Here is a 19,592-nt window from a genome sequence, read left to right on the forward strand (position 1 = left end):
CCGTGTGTGTGTGCGCGTTTTATTTTTATGGTCTCACCTGCATGACAGTGACGGCCCCGTAGGTGACAGCGGTCCAGTAAATGGAGCCCACCATGATGCCAGCGGCGGTGAAGGGACAGGCCTTGGAGATTAGCCGGTCCGCCAGGTCTAGCACATACACCACCGGCCCTGGAGGGATACAGAAAGATAGTGTCTGTTACCGATTGTAAAAACAGGGTTTGGAAGGGTGTTGTGGCCTGGGTCATATTCATTAGGGCACACCGTAGTGTCGGTTTTCAATCACTGGCCATTTGTGTTACTTATGTTATGTTTTTACAGTGAAAAAGGGCAAAGCAGAGCCTGTCTAGAACTCTACAAATAGCTCATGCTGAGGTGGAGTAAAGAAGAGTCCCTAACAGATGACAGTTTGGGATTGTCTCTCCAGCAGGGGTCATAAGATTCCTGGTGGTACTTTAGAATGCTTAGTGAGGGTGTCAGTCATTCCATGGATGCCCTAGTGTCTGCTGTTTTTTTCTTTCAATTAAGACCTAGACTAGGGAATCCCAAATGTTTACACTCCGGCCCCACTTCAAGCATTGGGGAACATCCCGCTCCCCGCCCCAAACACGCACATCCATTTCTATGGGCACAAGCACTGTTCACACACTTCTTTGTTGGCAGAGAGAACATTTTGCAGGTTTAATGCTAATTTCCTGCAAGTCTACACATTTTGTCAAGGGGTGCAGAGAACATTCACTGTTTTAAAGCTCATTTTCTTACAATTCTATACATTGTGCCATGTCTCATGTGTGATATTTGATAGCTTCAAACAAAACATTACAACAAAATCTATGGCCTAAAAAAAAACAAAAAAACTTTAGCAGATCTGAACGTTTCTAACAAGTTATAATAAGCTCTCTAAAAAGGTATGTAATGACTGACATGTGGAAAACTGATGCACTACCCAATTTTGAAAATGCACCCTCGCGCGCCACAGTTTGGCCGCCACTGACCGAGACAACCAGGTGAGGAGAGCGCCTTAATTCATCAATCAAGTACCAGGGAGGAGTGCAAACACTCGACCCTCTGTGGAATGAATTTGACACCTGTGGTATACACCATCCACCCTACTCGCAGACACTAACCCGTGTACAATGAAAGTAGCCCTACTTGAAGTACAAATGAGAAAGTGATGTCTTCAGTAATGAGGAAAAACACATACGCTACATGGTCAAAAGTATGTGGACGCCTGCTCGTCCAACATCTCATTCCAAATGTCATGGGGCATTAATATGGAGTTTGCTGCCCTTTGCTGCTATAACAGCCTCCCTCCACTCTGGGAAGGCTTTCCACTAGATGTTGGAACACTGCTGCTGGGACTTGCTTCCAATCAGCCACAAGAGTATTAGTGAGCTCGGGCACTGATGTTGGGCAATTAGGCCTGGCTGGCAGTTGGCATTCCAATTTTTCACAATGGTGTTCGATGGGGTTGAGGCCAGGGCTCTGTGCAGGCCAGTCAAGTTCTTCCACATCGATCTGAACAAACCATTTCTGTATGGACCTTGCTTTGTGCATGGGGGCATTTTCATGCTGAAACAGGAAACTGTTGCCAAAGTGGGAAGCATAGAATAATCTAGAATGTATGCTGTACGATTAAGATTTCCCTTCACTGGAACTAAAGATGCCTAGCCTAAACCATGAAAAACAGCCTCACACCATTATTCCTCCTCCACCAAACTTTACAGGTGGCACTATGCATTAGGGCAGGTAGTGTTCTCCTGGCATCCGCCAAATCCAGATTTGTCCGTCAGACAGCCAGATGGTGAAGCGTGATTCATCGCTCCAGACAACGCGTTTCCACTGCTCCAGAGTCCAATGGCGGCGAGCTTTACACCACTCCAGCCAACACTCGGCATTGCACATGGCGAGCTTAGGCTTGTATGTGGCTGCTCAGCCATGGAAACCCATGAAATGAAGCTCCTGACGAACAGTTCTTGTGCTGACGTTGCTTCCAGAAGCAGTTAGGAACTCTGTAGTGAGTGTTGCAATCGAGGAAAGATGATTTTTACAGGCTTCAGCACTTTGTGGTCCCGTTCTGTGTCCACTTCCCGACTGAGCCGGTGTTGCTCCAAGACGTTTTCACTTCACAACAACAGCAGTTACAGTTGACCGGGGCAGCTCTAGCAAGGCAGAAATGTGGAAAGGTGGCATCCTATGGACGACGCCACATTGAAAGTCACTGAGCTCTTCAGTAAGGCCATTATACTGCCAGTGTTCGTCTATGGAGATTGCATGGCTCTGTGCTCGATTTTATACACCTGTCAGCAACGGGTGTGACTGAAATCGCAGAGTCCACTAATGTGAAGGGGTGTCCACATACCTTTGACCTTGTAGTGTAGATACATGTAGGCACGCACATAGGCCACAATCGTGAGATATTCAACGAGTAAGGTAACTTCAACAGTGAGGAAAAGCACACAGAATAAACCAAAGAAAGACACCGTTGTGAGACATTATTAAAGTACAATGAGTAATGTGATTTCAGCAACGTGGAAACGCTCAAAAGAATGAGCTTCCTTTACTCAGCATTCCTGTTGTGCTCAGAGCAAAAGCATGTGAAGTATTGGGTTTGACTGGAAAACATTTGCGCTGGAATGTGTAGCAAAAGAGGATTAGGCAGAGGAGAGAAATGGATTGTTATTTAGATGAAGACTGCCAATTTTACCATGGCTGTGGAACACCTTCACAGTGTTAGAGGGAGACCATGTGTGTGAACCTGTCTCTAACTGTCATAAGAACAGGCCTGTATCAATGCTATAGGAACAGGCCTGTGTCCAAGATCAGATTAGGCAGCCACTCTGTCATATATAGTAGCCTACCCCATATGACCCCTTAGACAGTCAAGTAATAGCTATGACCTTCATCTAACCTTTTTCCATCCTCCTCTCTCACATTCCAGAGCAATCAGGGGAAATAATTTAATATCTACGGGGACGGGAGGCAACCTGCTTTACAGGAGACCAGTGGAGGACACTAAAGGGAGAGAGGGGTCCAGGACATCAGGTCTCTTTGATGTGAAGGATTGTCCTCATCGATGGCTATGCTGAGCTCTCTTTTTACTTTATTTTTTTTATTTTTTAAGTAGGCGACATGCCCGAAGTGTCACTTGGAAGACTTTAACGCTGCGTCATTGTTTGAGTTACCCGGCCGAGGCAACAGCATCAGTTTGACTTTGAATGTGGAATGTTTTAGTGATCCTCAACGAGGCCAATGAGCTGATTATGTGGCACTACTTGGCACTGTTGCCATGGCACCTGTAGCAGAGCCCATCCCCCTCTGCTGGAGCAGAACCACTGGTCATATCCAACTCAGACTTGTCTCCCTAGGCAGACAGGTTTCCTCCCACATGAACAATGTTCAAGTGCTGTTGCCCAAGGTCTGGGATTTCAGAGAGACACCAAATCAGTACACAGACACTGTCCACTACTCTTGCAGGGTTTCTTCTGCATAGAAAGGTATTGGGCGGGCCACCTTAGTGTTTTTTCAGGGCCGCCTATGTCCAAAGAGTGATAGATTAACATGTATGGTCGTTTTAAGTTTACACTGTAAAATGTCCGACCACCCAAAAAATATAAATAATTGTGTGCTCAAAAAAATAAAGGGAACACTAAAATAACACATCCTAGATCTGAATGAATTAAATATTCTATTTATTTATTTTTTTGAATTGTACCCCTTTTTCTCCCCAATTTCGTGGTATCCAATTGTTGTAGTAGCTACTATCTTGTCTCATCGCTACAACTCCCGTACGGGCTCGGGAGAGACGAAGGTTGAAAGTCATGCGTCCTCCGATACACAACCAACCAAGCCGCACTGCTTCTTAACACAGCGCACATCCAACCCGGAAGCCAGCCGGAGGAAACACCGTGCACCTGGCCACCTTGGTTAGCGCACACTGCGCCCAGCCCGCCACAGGAGTCGCTGGTGCGCGATGAGACAAGCCCTCCCTAACCCGGGCGACGCTAGGCCAATTGTGCGTCGCCCCACGGACCTCCCGGTCGCGGCCGGTTACGACAGAGCCTGGGCGCGAACCCAGGGACTCTGATGGCACAGCTGGCGCTGCAGTACAGCGCCCTTAACCACTGCGCCACCCGGGAGGCCGTATGAATGAAATATTCTTATTAAATACTTTTTTCTTTACATAGTTGAATGTGCTGACCACAAAATCACACAAAAATGATCAATGGAAATCAAATGTATCAACCCATGGAGGTCTGGATTTGGAGTCACACTGAAAATTAAAGTGGAAAACCACACTACAGGCTGATCCAACTTTGATGTAATGTCCTTAAAACAAGTCAAAATGAGGCTCAGTAGTGTGTGTGGCCTCCACCTGCCTGTATGACCTCCCTACAACGCCTGGGCATGCTCCTGATGAGGTGGCGGATGGTCTCCTGAGGGATCTCCTCCCAGACCTGGACTAAAGCATCCGCCAACTCCTGGACAGTCTGTGGTGCAACGTGGCGTTGGTGGATGGAGCGAGACATGATGTCCGAGATGTGCTCAATTGGATTCAGGTCTGGGGAACGGGCGGGCCAGTCCATAGCATCAATGCCTTCATCTTGCAGGAACTGCTGACACACTCCAGCCACATGAGGTCTAGCATTGTCTTGCATTAGGAGGAAGACATGTGACTAACAGAAATTGAATAACGTGTCCCTGAACAGGGGGGGGGGGGTTCAAAATCAACAGTCAGTATCTGTTGTGGACAGCAGCTGCATTAAGTACTGCAGTGCATATCCTCATGGACTGCACCAGATTTGCCAGTTCTCTTCCACCAAGGCACCTGCAAGTTCCAAGACATTTCTGCAGGGAATGGCCCTAGCCCTCCGATCCAACAGGTCCCAGATGTGCTCAATGGGATTGATATCCGGGCTCTTTGCTGGCCATGGCAGAACACTGACATTCCTGTCTTGCAGGAAATCACTCACAGAACGAGCAATATGGCTGGTGGCATTGTCATGCTGGAGGGTTAGGTCAGGATGATTCTGCAGGAAGTGTTGAGATTGCCTGCAATGACAACAAGCTCAGTCCGATGATGCTGTGATACACCGCCCAGACCATGACGGACCCTCCACCTCAATCCAGAGGCCTCAGTGTAACGCACATTAATTTGACGATAAACGGGAATCCGACCATCACCCCTAGTAAAAGAAACCGCGACTCGTCAGTGAAGAGAACTTTGCCAGTCCTGTCTGGTCCAGCAAAGGTGGGTTTGTGCCCATAGGCAACATTGTTGCCAGTGATGTCTGGTGAGGGCCTGCCTTACAACAGGCCTACAAGCCCTCAGTCCAGCCTCTCTCAGCCTATTGTGGACAGTCTGAGCACTGATGGAGGGATTGTGCGTTCCTGGTGTAACTCGGGCAGTTGTTTTTGCCATCACTGGCAACAACATTGCCTATGGGTACAAACCCAACGTTGCAGGTGTGATGTTCGAATGTACTGATCCTATGCAGGTGTTGTACGGACATTGCAATTTATTTCCCTGGCCATATCTGCAATCCTCATGCCTTCTTGCAGCATGCCTAAGGAACGTTCACGCAGATGAGCAGGGACCTTGGGCATCTTTCTTTTGGTGTTTTTCATAGTCAGTAGAAAGGCCTCTTTAGTTTCCTAAGTTTTCATAACTGACTTTAAATTGACTACCACCTTTAAGCTGTTAGTGTCTTAATGGCCATTCCACGCCTGCTACATAAGTTCTGTTATACTCACAGACATGATTCAAACCGTTTTAGAAACTTGAGTGTTTTCTATCCAAATCTACTAATAATATGCATATCTTATTTTCTGAGGTTGAGGAGCGGGCAGTTGAATTTGGGCATGCATTTCTTCCGGACGTGAAAATACTGCCCCGTCACCAAGAAGTTCGTTTTTTTTTTTTTAGAGAAATAAAAAATAAAAAAAAATCGGCCAAATCGTTGTCCAAAAATACAGATTTCCTATTGTTATGAAAACTTGAAAATCGGCCCTTCCGATTAAATCGGTCAACCTCTAGCCTAAAGCTCACTGCACAAACCTCATTGCAACAGTACTCTATTTCATTGGTTAATGTTGAATAGGCTTACGTTTTTCCTGTTAAAGAAAAATATGAGCGGTAGATGTCGGCTTGCATTTTGACTCTGTGATCTAAACTCAGAAAAGGTTGGTGACCACAGTTCTAGAGTTTTCCCTGTTAACACTATCAACGTTTCCCTTTACTGTGGCAATTGGGACCGAATCAATGCAATATTAGCTGCTTTCAATGCAACATACAGAAACAAAACTAACTATGCAAGAGATTTTGTTGTAGGCAGAATGCCTTTGGAGTACGATTCTATTGCATTAACATGCACTACTCAGCCCATACTTTACAGACCGGTGTGGCATTAACAATCAGAGCTGCAGTTGGCCTATATGCAAATATACCATAGCCATATATGGATCTGTGCCACTTACTTTGAACTGGACTGTGTTTACAGCATGAGCGGTCGTGAGTAGATGCGCTTGTTTTGAGATCAAAACGAGAGCTGCATGTAGCCACATGTGCACAATTTGTTCATATCCTTTGCTAGTTAGTGAGTTATTAGCCCAGTTATAGATCATTTGTAGTCAGCAATAAGCAACAATTGGCGCATGCACGTTGACATGGTCGCCAGTTGGACGGCGTTTCCTCCTGACACATTGGTGCGGCTGGCTTCCGGGATAAGCGAGCAGCGTGTCAAGGAGCAGTGCGGCTTGGCAGGGTCGTGTTTCGGAGGACACATGGCTAAAGACCTTGGCCTCTCCCGAGTCTGTAAGGGAGTTGCAGCGATGGGACAAGACTGTAACTAACCAATTGGATATCACAAAACTGAGGATAATTTTTATTTATTTTTATATGAAAAGTTAATGTCAAGCCATGCATGTTTTTTTTCCTCTCTTTCAAAAGTCTCATGGAATGTAGACCTAAATTGAACACTACACATTGGCTGAATGACAGAACAGCTATTTCCATGTTAAAATGTTTTCTCCATAGCCTACATAGCCACTGTTTAAACTTAAAGCAGGCACAGCCTCCGCGTCCACAGTAAACATTCGCTGGAAGTTGCATAGAATTTTCCCAATGTTCAAGTTGGCGCTCAGCAGAGCTGAAACTTGCTCAGTGCCCCCAAAAATTTGAGGTTACATTGGTGGTGACCACAATTGGTCAAATAATCCAGCAATGCCAACGGCTAAAACGCCAGGGACTTCATATTTGCATTGAATGCCTATAGTGACGCTGCCATTTCTGGAGAAAGCCGTGAAATCAGGTCTCAAATGTAGGAACAATGGTGCAGTAGAGATGGTGCAACAGAGACCTGAAGGAATAATGGAAGTGTGACGTGTCACCTCAAAGCTTCCAACAGGCACAACGGGGAACAAACACTTTTCATTTCTTAAAGTAGTTAAACACATTGGCCTCCTGTATCCTGTCAGTTCTGCCACTTTCCAGGGTTGTGCTTTAGTGCACCTATGTTTGCCAACCAGATTGATCTCATGCCTCTTCAACACATTAATCTGGGCATATTTTGATGACACCGTCGGAATCCCTTCCGCTTTGTCCGTGCCTAAGCATTACGCCATCCACAGCCAGAGGGAACTGGGTCACACTTAATGGCTATTGGCAAAAAGGAAAGCGAAGCAATTCATTTCAGCGCTTGGTAGCAAATTCCTAATTAACATAATTAAAAGAGAGTGGATGGGATCGAGAGAAACTGCAACTGCATCCCACTTTCTCACTGGCGGGCAGGCATGTTGGCACACTGTTCCAACCCACTTTTTTTTACCCTCTCACAGAAGAGCCAGCAAGGACACGCCGTTCCTCATTTTACACCACCGGCCAAATCAGAATGATAGCATGGGTGGAAATCATCAGTTGCTGAGGTTAAATTTTTTTTTTTTAAACTCTAGCTAACTTACCATACCAGTGCCACGGCTAACTGCACTTTTCTACTTGAAATCTCACGAGTTTACAGCCCAAAACAAGCAGAGAAAAACCTAACACGAGAAGTGTGCTATAGCCAAACACATCCACCACGGTGTAAATCCATCAATGTGATGCTGCACTAACCTGAGGCCCGGACCTGAGAGTAGGAACATGAGTAACGCCTGTCAGGCTAACAAATGAGCTGGGATCAGCAGAGCGCAACGACAAAATAACTACACGTCGGCAAGCTTACCACCCAGCACCCATCTCTTCAGCTCGGCCTTTATTACACCAATTGAAAGTTGTGCTCTAATGTCTGTGAGCTGCGAAAGTGCCATGTTTCTGAGGCTGATTAAAGTCACTGAAACACCCTTAAAAGCCATTCCCAACTGATGGAGAAGTAAACACATTTTTTCCCCCCTTTCTAAAAGTTTACTTCTACTTTTAGCACAGTCAGATGGGTGACTATAAATCCAGACACAGAAGCTGTTTAGTCCCGTGTCTGTCTGTTGGCCTATGCCACAGTGATCAAGCCCAGAACACAGACTAGTACTTTACATTAGAAGACTGTAGGAAGGAGCCAGCAACATAGCGCTGTTGTTTTTGTGTTCAATTGAGCGCAGCACTGTGCTTACTTCAAACTATAATGCACATGTTTATGTATCCTAAGCATACAAATGAAGGCAGCCGTGTTCATCTCAAAAAAGGTAGGAGGCAGCCCCCGGGTGAGGTGCGGTGATGTAGCCTAGCACATAAACGCACAGAGGAACCCAGGTAAAGCTCTACGGCACAAGTCGTGAAACAAGATGTGCTAAAAAAAAATCTGACTTAACTAATCAATTAAACACTACTGACAACCCCAGAGAGCCACTGAGGCAATACTAGCACACTATCCTCGGGTGTCCATCGAGTCTGCCTGAGCAGAATACTGTGTTGAGTTCAGGTGGAGAGAAAAAAAAAGAAGCACACGTCAGACAGAGTATGACATCACGACCTCTGGAAGCCGTGTCATAATGTGGCTGCTGAAGCCACGGTGAAGTTACATAAAATGCCAGAGTGTCTTTGAGCGCATGTCTATTGACTTGCAGACAATGAAACAAATTATTGGTTGAAAAAAAGAGACTCTTTGTATCTCTTCACGGTACAGTCAAGAAACCTGAATTTTGGATTGAGTAGCGCATTTTGTTTGCCAACAATACTTTGACATGAAGGCGCCAAAGTGTTTGTTGTGCACGACAGTTACTAAAACAATGTAACTTGTTAACAGTGTTTCTACCGTGAATAAAGCTGCCCATTTAAAAGGTGCATGCTCTAGTGATGTGAAATATATTATTAGAATGATCGAAGTGTTGGTAGAGTATAATCACAGCATTTAACCCATCTCACGCTGCCTCCTTGTAGGAGTGCCGGTGTCAGGCAAATTAGTCCACTTGTCACCAAGGAACATTTATTGGTTGACGGGAATAACCAAAGTGATTCATTATTGCAGGGGTGAATTACTTCATGAATGTGTATCGTGACTTAAAGTTGAAGTTATGGCACAAGTTATTGAAGTGTGCGTGTTTATGTAAAACCGTTGTTTATAATGTTATATTAATATATCCATGAGAAATTAGGCCTTTATGGTAGAAATGTGTTTTGGGGCTATCATGATGGAACATTCCTATCTGAAAGGAGTTCCTGGAAAGAGTGTTTAGGTACTCAGTTGGCTTTTGCCTGGGGGAGAGCAGGCTGGACAGGTAATATGTTGGCCAGTGTAGAGTTATACCGGAGTTTCGTCATAGGCAATAGTTTATACTGAGAATGTGTGTGATTTATTCAAGTCTCTGTCAACATCCTGTTTGTTATTTTCTGTACAAAGTTTATTGGCCAATTAGTCCTGCACCTGTTAATATTGTAAATAAAAGCCTGAGGTGAGCACCAGAACATTCTGTCTGTCAACTCACTGTCCGATCTGCTGCTTCGGGAACTGCTTTCACACAGAGGAAAGCAATTTCTCTGAGTGTTTCCAGTCCCCAGGGCAGGCAGGGTATTACAGAGGAGAATTGGGAGTCGCCGAGCAGATGGCTGCTCCAGGTGGTAGGATGGCAGTGTCAGTGTGCTGCTGATTCATTGGGTGCTGTCTGGGCCGTCGGCTATTTCTCGGGCCTGGGTTTTTAGTGATTCATCAGCAGCAGTGGCGGGCAACCCCGGTCTCCTCTCCGGCCGTTGGTTGATGAGCTGCTCTCCTCATAAATTTGGCCTAATTTCCTTCTCTCCTTCCCACTCTCTCTACACCTCTGTCTGAACACAGGAGTAGGCAAAGGAAGAATGCTTAGGGGAGGAGGCAGACTGGTACAATTCAATGACTGGGCCTCTCCTCTTTCTCTCGTGCCATCTCACATCGTTTCCCCATCTACCAACAATCCCATCCCCATCTTGTACCCTCTCTCTGCCTCCTACACAGCCTGGTGGGTATCTACCTCAGTCTCTGGTACCTGGAGAAGGACACTGTCTCTTCCTCTCCCCGTCCCTCACACATGGGTGATGACCAGTAGATTGGTCTGGGCCTTGGCAGATGGCGTAAATAAAAATGCCCATCTGTATGCTCCCTGGCCTTCTGCGGGAAGTTGTCATCCCAGTGTCGGGAAAGTCTCCGAAAGCTTTCAGAGGACTTTCACGCGCTGTTAAATCGAAGTTAACATAAGCCCCTATGAGCCGGTGTACACGACTCAATAAACGATGAGCGATCGAGGCCTAAGCCTACTACATGATTCTACGAACGACGTTATCTTTCAACAGACTAGGGCACATTGAAGGCCCTGTCCAAATAACCCATTGCCTCACGACCCCTCATCTAACCACTGTTACTGCCTGGAAAAAAACACTGGGGTAATTCAAAAGAAAAAGGAACACAAACAAAACTTGTGGAGGATGTGTGTGTAGGGAACTGATGAACTTGATAAACATTTAGGCCACATTTCATGATGACTAATCTGGTGAAGACGCTGGCCCAAAAAAACAACAGACCACAAAGAAGTTCTACTGATCAGCCGGATAGCAAAGGGGGCGATGAAAACAAAGTGTCCAGAACAAGTCTTCAGTAGCTACTGAATGGGAATGAGAGATTAGTTCCTCTCTCTCTCTCTCTGTGTGTGTGTGTGTGTGTGGAGGGGGGACAACGAGCCCAACATCTCTTTTTCTTCTCCCTTCACCTGTTTTGAAGGTTAACCGGATAAATGTACCGGTGGGGGCAAGGCCAGAGTGACAGACAGACTTATCCCAAAATAACCATGCAGGCAGCAGGCACGGTGGGCCTCAGGAGAGAAGACAGAGACAAGGTTATTTACTGAACATGCAAGCAGGCCCAGTGTCAGGCTAACACAGTTAGGCTACTCTATACACCCAATAACCATTAACATATTGGGAGAAAGAGAGAGAGTAATGCCCATCTGGAACAAAAATATTCACATTGAGATTAACTAGTCGCCTCATCTACTAATCATGCCGGCGAATCAGAGATGACATTCAAAAAGCCTGCCACCAAACCAAATCCCCAGTATGGATTCATGCTCCGTCAATGTTATCTGAAATACTAAGCAGTAGAAACGCTTCCATGATGGGACACGGGATAATTATGGTTTTCAGTGAGCCAGATACTTTCAAATGGGGGAGCGAAGTGAAAGTGAACATGGAAATACAAGTGCCCCTGATCTGATGTGTGTTCGAAGTCCACAAAGTACTGCTTGAGAATTCTCGGATGCCGGTTTGTCACGTGACATGACTTTATCAATGACACATGATTAGTTCTGTCCTGTACATGGCATACGACACTAGGAACTGTCCCGAGTCTTTCCATTGACCCGAAGCTCCAGAGACGAGTCCAAACTAAGTGGCCTGATCTCTATGCTCCAGTCCTGCAGGTTTAGCTACGCCCGCTGCTTATAGCAACACAGGTGACTGACAGCACAGCCAGGCCCGCATCTAAAAATACAACATGGCCCTGCTTACCAGCAGAGCTTGCCCTCCCGAATACATTGTCTTATGTCCAAGCCCTACTTCTTAGGTTGTACCTAGACCTAATTAGACATGTATGCAGAGTGATTTAATAGCTTACCAGGTGCTATAAAATGTACAACAAGTGTCATTTCCCAAAGCAGTTTCCAGGGTTTCCACTTACATAAAAGTTTCCTCTCTTACGGTGATTGACGTAGCTGAAAGTTCTGTAATTGCCGATTGAACAAATGCAGAGCCATGTTTACTTGATGACTAAGTGCCTGTGTTGGGAACAATCAGTGCCCCCGTCACTCTGACGTGCTGGGGTTAATTACAGTGGGCACCTCTCCTCTCTACACCCCCTCTTCAAATTGGCATTTTCCAGTGAGGCTGAAGCTTGCCGGTAATGAGCGGGTAGCAAACCTGGGTTCAAATACCATTCAAAATTATTTCGCTGAGTTTTATTGAGCTTTCCTGGTGCAACGGAACTGACAGAATAGTCGCACAAGTGAGAAGTCCACCTATCTGGCACTCCAGGCAAACTATTTGAAACATGTTTAATAACATTTGAACCCAGGTCTGGTAATGAGCATCTGGCGGGTGCCCTGCCCGCTCCAATTCCTTGTGTTACTTCTCCCTCAAAGGATATAATTACCAGACTCACCACATAACCCACCCTGGTTTTGGGAATAAATAAACATGCAGTTAGTTGAGACAGGCTGAGTGGTTTTTAGAGCTCTCAGTTCCCACTCCTTATTCACAGCACTGAGTCCCTGTGCTGCAACCGTTATTAGGGAGACAGCAACAACAGCCATTAGTTGTCTGTCCTCAAAGGACCAATTCAGAAGTCCATTTAGGTATGGAAATTGCCTTCTAATGCTACTTCCCCTTCGGAAAGGTAGGGAAGTTAAGTGTTGTCCTGACATTTTGACAGTGAAGTTCAAGCAAAGATACTACAAATTTGCCAGTGATTCAGCTGTTATTACATGACTGTGTGCTGACAGACGCAACAGATCTGTCTCCATCCGTTAGGTAAGTTGCCACGGAATTACAAAACGCTCAAATGACATCAATATTTTTCACATGGGCCTGAATCATAAACACATCACATAAGCAGTGAATGCATGTTAATCTCTTTACTTCTGATGTGTGATAAGCATACAAGTGAAAATCAGGACAGGCACTAGCTTGGACAGGGTGAGACCAATTCGATGATGTGGCCTACAAAGAGTGTGAAAGCATGCATTCAGTAACTATCGGTGACCCTAACTACCTCCAACTAATATTGGAGGGAAACTGCAGTCCAGCCCATAGCCCCCCACCATATCATATCATATACCCAGCTTGGGGAAGACGATGAGGTATTCGGCGTTGCACTGAGGACAGGCCACGCGGGCCGTGCTGTTGCCTCTCTGCTTCTCGTCCACCCAGCGCTGCAGACACACCTGGTGGACCCACTTGGTGGAGCCACGGCAGCGACACGGACGCACCCACTCCGCCGTGCGGTCATCCTCGTCCGTTGCGAAGCACACCCAGCAGCTCCTGAAACGCACACAAACACAGGAGAGGGGTGTTCGTTCCACAGGCACATAAACACACACGAGAAGGCAGATGCACCCATGCACGCACCCACATTGGCTGAAACACTGGGGCTGTTGGTTTTTGTGTCGACGTCTGTATACCAGCAAATTAAGTATTCTCAGTGCATTTGACAATTAATTAATGGTTGTGTATCAGGTAGAGGGTTTGCATCCATCCAGATGATGTGACCTTCACCCTGTAAACCTCAGAGTTACTCAACACACTGGCTGATTAAACAGGATGTTCAGAGGCAGGAAACACAACAAAAGCCCTGTCCCCTAAGCACTGAGTGGCAGGCAGGGAGAGAGAGAGGCCTCTGGGACAGGATGAGAAAACAAACATGTATCCAAGACAAGGCAGACTACATGTGACCTTGCATTCACCATGAAATGTAGGCTTTAAATGAAAAAAGGTTAAAGACTACAAGATCCAAACACTATTGAGTAATATAATTATTCTGTGAAGGCCATAATAGTCTGTCCCTCTCTGTGTGTGTATATACACACACACATACAGTACCAGTCAAAGGTTTGGACACAGATAAACCCTAGAATGAGTTTCTTTATTTGTACTATTTCCTACATTGTAGAATAATAGTGAAGACATCAAAACTATGAAATAACTTATGGAATCATGTAGTAAAAAATAAAAATAAAAAATGTTTTAAAAAAAGTAAAATTTATATAACTTGGTCTTTTACCAAATATAGCCATCTTCTATATACCAACCCGACCTTGTCACAGCACAACTGATTAGCTCAAACGCATTAAGGAAAGAAATTCCACAAATTAACTTTTAACAAGGCACATCTGTTAATTTAAATGCATTCCAGGTGACTACCCCATGAAGCTGGTTGAGAGAGCGAAAAGCTGTCATCAAGGCAAAGGGAGGCTACTTTGAAGAATCTACAATATATTTTGATTTGCTTAACACTTTCTTGCTTACTACATGGTTCCATGTGTTATTTAATAGTTTTGATGTCTTCACTATTATTTTACAATGTAGAAAATAGTAAAATAAAGAAAAACCCTTGAATGAATAGGTATCCAAACCTTTGACTGGTATTGTAGATATACACAGTGCATTCGGAAAGTATTCAGACTAGAGGTCGACCGATTAATTGGAATGGCAGATTAATTAGGGCTGATTTCAAGTTTTCATAACAATTGGAAATCGGTATTTTTGGACACCGATTTGGCAGATTTTTCCAAATACTTTTACACCTTTATTTAATCTTTTTTAACTAGGCAAGTCAGTTAAGAACACATTCTTATTTTCAATGACTGCCTAGGAACGGTGGGTTAACTGCCTTGTTCAGGGGCAGAACGACAGATTTTCACCTTGTCAGCTCGGGGAAACCAATCTTGCAACCTTACAGTTAACTAGTCCAATGCTATAACCACCTGCCTGCCTGTTACGCGAATGCAGTAAGCCAAGGAAAGTTGCTAACTAGCATTAAACCTATTTTAAACAATCAACAATCATTAAGCAATCAATCATAATCACTAGTTAACTACACATGGTTGATGATATTACTAGTTTATCTAGCGTGTCCTGCATTGCATATAATCTGACTGAGTATACAAGCATACGAGTATCTGACTGAGCGATGGTAGGCAGCAGCAGGCTCGTAAGCATTCATTCAAACAGCACTTTCGTGCGTTTTGCCCACAGCTCTTCGTTGTGCGTCAAGCATTGCGCTGTTTATGACTTCAAGCCCATCAACTCCGGAGATGAGGCTGGTGTAACCGATGTGAAATGGCAAGCTAGTTAGCGGGGTGTGCGCTAATAGTGTTTCAAACGTCACTCGCTCGGAGACTTGGAGTGGTTGTTCCCCTTGCTCTGCAAGGGTAACGCTGCTTCGAGGGTGGCTGTTGTCGTTGTGTTCCTGGTTCGAGCCCAGGGAGGAGCGAGGAGAGGGACGGAAGCTATACAATGGCAATACTATAGTGCCTATAAGAACATCCAATAGTTAAAAGGTTAATGAAATACAAATGGTATAGAGGGAAATAGTCCTAAAATAGTCCTATAATTCCTACAATAACTACAACCTAAAACTTCTTACCTGGGAATATTGAAGACTCATGTTAAAAGGAACCAACAGCTTTCATATGTTCTCATGTTCTCAGCAAGGAACTTAAACGTTCTAAACTTTCTTACAAGGTACATCTTGCACTTTTACTTTCTTCTCCAACACTTTGTTTTTGCATTATTTAAACCAAATTGAACAGGTTTCATTATTTATTTGAGGCTAAATTGATTTTATTGATGTATTATATTAGGTTAAAATTAGGTACAAATAAAACAATAAAAAAATATATACAGTGCCTTGCGAAAGTATTCGGCCCCCTTGAACTTTGCGACCTTTTGCCACATTTCAGGCTTCAAACATAAAGATATAAAACTGTATTTTTTTGTGAAGAATCAACAACAAGTGGGACACAATCATGAAGTGGAATGACATTTATTGGATATTTCAAACTTTTTTAACAAATCAAAAACAAAAAAAAAATTGGGCGTGCAAAATTATTCAGCCCCCTTAAGTTAATACTTTGTAGCGCCACCTTTTGCTGCGATTACAGCTGTAAGTCGCTTGGGGTATGTCTCTATCAGTTTTGCACATCGAGAGACTGAATTTTTTCCCCCATTCCTCCTTGCAAAACAGCTCGAGCTCAGTGAGGTTGGATGGAGAGCATTTGTGAACAGCAGTTTTCAGTTCTTTCCACAGATTCTCGATTGGATTCAGGTCTGGACTTTGACTTGGCCATTCTAACACCTGGATATGTTTATTTTTGAACCATTCCATTCTAGATTTTGCTTTATGTTTTGGATCATTGTCTTGTTGGAAGACAAATCTCCCTCCCAGTCTCAAGTCTTTTGAGACTCCATCAGGCTTTCTTCCAGAATGGTCCTGTATTTGGCTCCATCCATCTTCCCATCAATTTTAACCATCTTCCCTGTCCCTGCTGAAGAAAAGCAGGCCCAAACCATGATGCTGCCACCACCATGTTTGACAGTGGGGATGGTGTGTTCAGCTGTGTTGCTTTTATGCCAAACATAACGTTTTGCATTGTTGCCAAAAAGTTCAATTTTGGTTTCATCTGACCAGAGCACCTTCTTCCACATGTTTGGTGTGTCTTCCAGGGTCCTTGTGGCAAACTTTAAACGACACTTTTTATGGATATCTTAAAGAAATGGCTTTCTTCTTGCCACTCTTCCATAAAGGCCAGATTTGTGCAATATACGACTGATTGTTGTCCTATGGACAGAGTCTCCCACCTCAGCTGTAGATCTCTGCAGTTCATCCAGAGTGATCATGGGCCTCTTGGCTGCATCTCTGATCAGTCTTCTCCTTGTATGAGCTGAAAGTTTAGAGGGACGGCCAGGTCTTGGTAGATTTGCAGTGGTCTGATACTCCTTCCATTTCAATATTATCGCTTGCACAGTGCTCCTTGGGATGTTTAAAGCTTGGGAAATATTTTTTTATCCAAATCCGGCTTTAAACTTCTTCACAACAGTATCTCGGACCTGCCTGGTGTGTTCCTTGTTCTTCATGATGCTCTCTGCGCTTTTAACGGACCTCTGAGACTATCACAGTGCAGGTGCATTTATACGGAGACTTGATTACACACAGGTGGATTGTATTTATCATCATTAGTCATTTAGGTCAACATTGGATCATTCAGAGATCCTCACTGAACTTCTGGAGAGAGTTTGCTGCACTGAAAGTAAAGGGGCTGAATAATTTTGCACGCCCAATTTTTCAGTTTTTGATTTGTTAAAAAAGTTTGAAATATCCAATAAATGTCGTTTCACTTCATGATTGTGTCCCACTTGTTGTTGATTCTTCACAAAAAAATACAGTTTTATATCTTTATGTTTGAAGCCTGAAATGTGGCAAAAGGTCGCAAAGTTCAAGGGGGCCGAATACTTTCGCAAGGCACTGTATTTTTAATTGGCCGATTAATCGGTATCGGCTTTCTTTGGTCCTCCATTAAATCGGTATCGGCGTTGAAAAATCATAATCGGTTGACCTCTAATTCAGACCCCTTGACTCCTATATTTTGTTACGTTCCAGGCTTATTCTAAAATTCAGGAAATTATTATTTCCCCCCCTCAATCTACACACGATACCCCATAACGACAAAGTGAAAACAGGTTTTTAATTTTTTATTTTTTTTTACAAATGTATAAAACAGTAAAAAAACTGAAATACCATATTTACATAAATATTCACTCTTTGCTATAAGACTTAAAATTGAGCGCAGGTGCATCCTGTGTCCATTGATCCTCCTTGAGATGTTTCTACAACTTGATTGGAGTCCACCTGTGGTAAATTCAATTGATTGGACATGATTTGGAAAGGCACACACCTGTCTATATAAGGTCCCACAGTTGACAGTGCATGTCAGAGCAAAAACCAAGCCATGAGGTCAATGAAATTGTCCGTAGAGCTCAGAGACAGGATTGTGTTGAGGAACAGATCTGGGGAAGGTTACCAAAACATTTCTGCAGCATTGAAGTTCCGCAAGAACACAGTGGTCTCCATCATTCTTAAATGGAAGAAGTTTGGAACCATCAAGACTCTTCCTAGCACTGGCCGCCCGGCCAAACTGAGCAATCAGTGGAGAAGGGCCTTGGTCAGGGAGGTGACCAAGAAAATGGTCGCACTGACAGAGCTCCTCTGTGGACAACCATCTGTGCTGCACTCTACCAATCAGGCCGTTGTGGTAGAGCAGCCAGACGGAAGCCACTCCTCAGTAAAAGGTACATGACAGCCCGCTTGGAGTTTGCCAAACAGCACCCAAAGAACTCAGACCATCATTAACACAATTATCTGGTCTCATGAAACCAAGATTGAAACCTCTGGCCTGAATGCCAAGCATCACGTCTGGAGGAAACCTGACACCATCCCTACGGTGATGTTTCTCAGCGGCAGGGACTGGGAGACTAGTCAGGATAGAGGGAAAGATGAACGGAGCAAAGTACAGAGAGATTTTTGATAAAAACCTGCTCCAGAGCACTCAGGACCTCAGACTGGGAAGAAGGTTCACCTTCCAACAGGACAATGACCCTAATTACACAGCCAAGACAGCGCAGGAGTGGCTTCGGGACAAGTCTCTGCATGTCTTTCAGTATCCCAGCCAGCCGGACTTGAACACAATCTAACATCTCTGGAGAGACCTGAAAATAGCTGTAGAGTGACGCTCCCCATCCAACATGACAGAGCTTGAGAGGATCTGTAGAGAATAATGGAAGAAACTCCCCAAATACAGGTGTGCGAAGCTTGTAGTGTCATACCAAAGACAACTCGAGGCTGTAATCCCTGCCAATGGTGCTTCAAAAAGTACTGAGTAAAGGTTCTGAATACTTCTGTAAATGTGTTTATTTTTAATACATTTGCAAAATTGTGTAAAAACCCATGTTTGCTTTGTCATTATGGGGTATTGTGTGTCGATTGATGAGGGGAGAAAAGCATTGTTTAATATGATAATTTTCTACCCCAATTTCGTGAAGTCCAAATGGGTAGTTACAGTCTTGTCCCATCGCTGCAAATCCCATATAGACTCGGGAGAGGCAAAGGTCGAGAGCCATGCCAAGGGTCGAGAACCCTGCCAAGCCGCACTGCTTCTTGACACACTGTTTGTTGAACATGGAAGCCAGGCACACCAATGTGTCAGAGGAAACACTGTACAACTGGCAACCATGCCAGAGTGCATGCACCCAGCCCGCCACAGGAGTCGCTAGAGCGCGACGGGACAAGGACATCGCGGCCGGCAAAACCCTCCCCTAACCATGCTGGGCAAATTGTGCACCACCTTATGGGTCTCCTGGTCGTGGCCGGGTGCTGACCAGCCCGAGATATTAAAGACCCGGGTTCTAACGCCTCAAGCACTGCGATGCAGTGCCTTAGTCCGCTGCGCCACTCGGGAGGCCAAAATAAAAACAATTTAATCAATTTTAGAATACGGCTGTAACGTAACAAAATGTGGAACATTTAAGGTGTATGAATACACTGTATGTATGTACACACACACACAGTGTGCGCTGCAGCTGAAGATTCAAAAAATAA

The 19,592-nt window shown here is 44.6% G+C and overlaps 1 protein-coding gene across 7 annotated transcripts in view; it reads right to left on the minus strand.

Annotated features, from left to right (window-relative positions):
* Window positions 1-19,592, minus strand: part of march5b (membrane-associated ring finger (C3HC4) 5b) — a 45,398-nt gene that overhangs the window by 6,879 nt on the left and 18,927 nt on the right. For all 7 annotated transcript variants that reach the window (XR_016487287.1, XM_090204148.1, XM_090203993.1 and 4 more), the window contains 2 exon segments: window positions 13,278-13,480; window positions 38-168 (listed from right to left, as the gene is read on the minus strand). Coding sequence is in view for 6 of the 7 variants with exons in the window: in XM_090203569.1 (XP_090059695.1) it covers window positions 38-168; window positions 13,278-13,480 (334 nt within the window). In the remaining variant the exon portion in view is untranslated.

The sequence above is a fragment of the Oncorhynchus mykiss genome, chromosome 1, assembly GCF_057628025.1.
Source record: "Oncorhynchus mykiss isolate SJ-2025 chromosome 1, ASM5762802v1, whole genome shotgun sequence".
Lineage (NCBI taxonomy): Eukaryota > Metazoa > Chordata > Actinopteri > Salmoniformes > Salmonidae > Oncorhynchus > Oncorhynchus mykiss.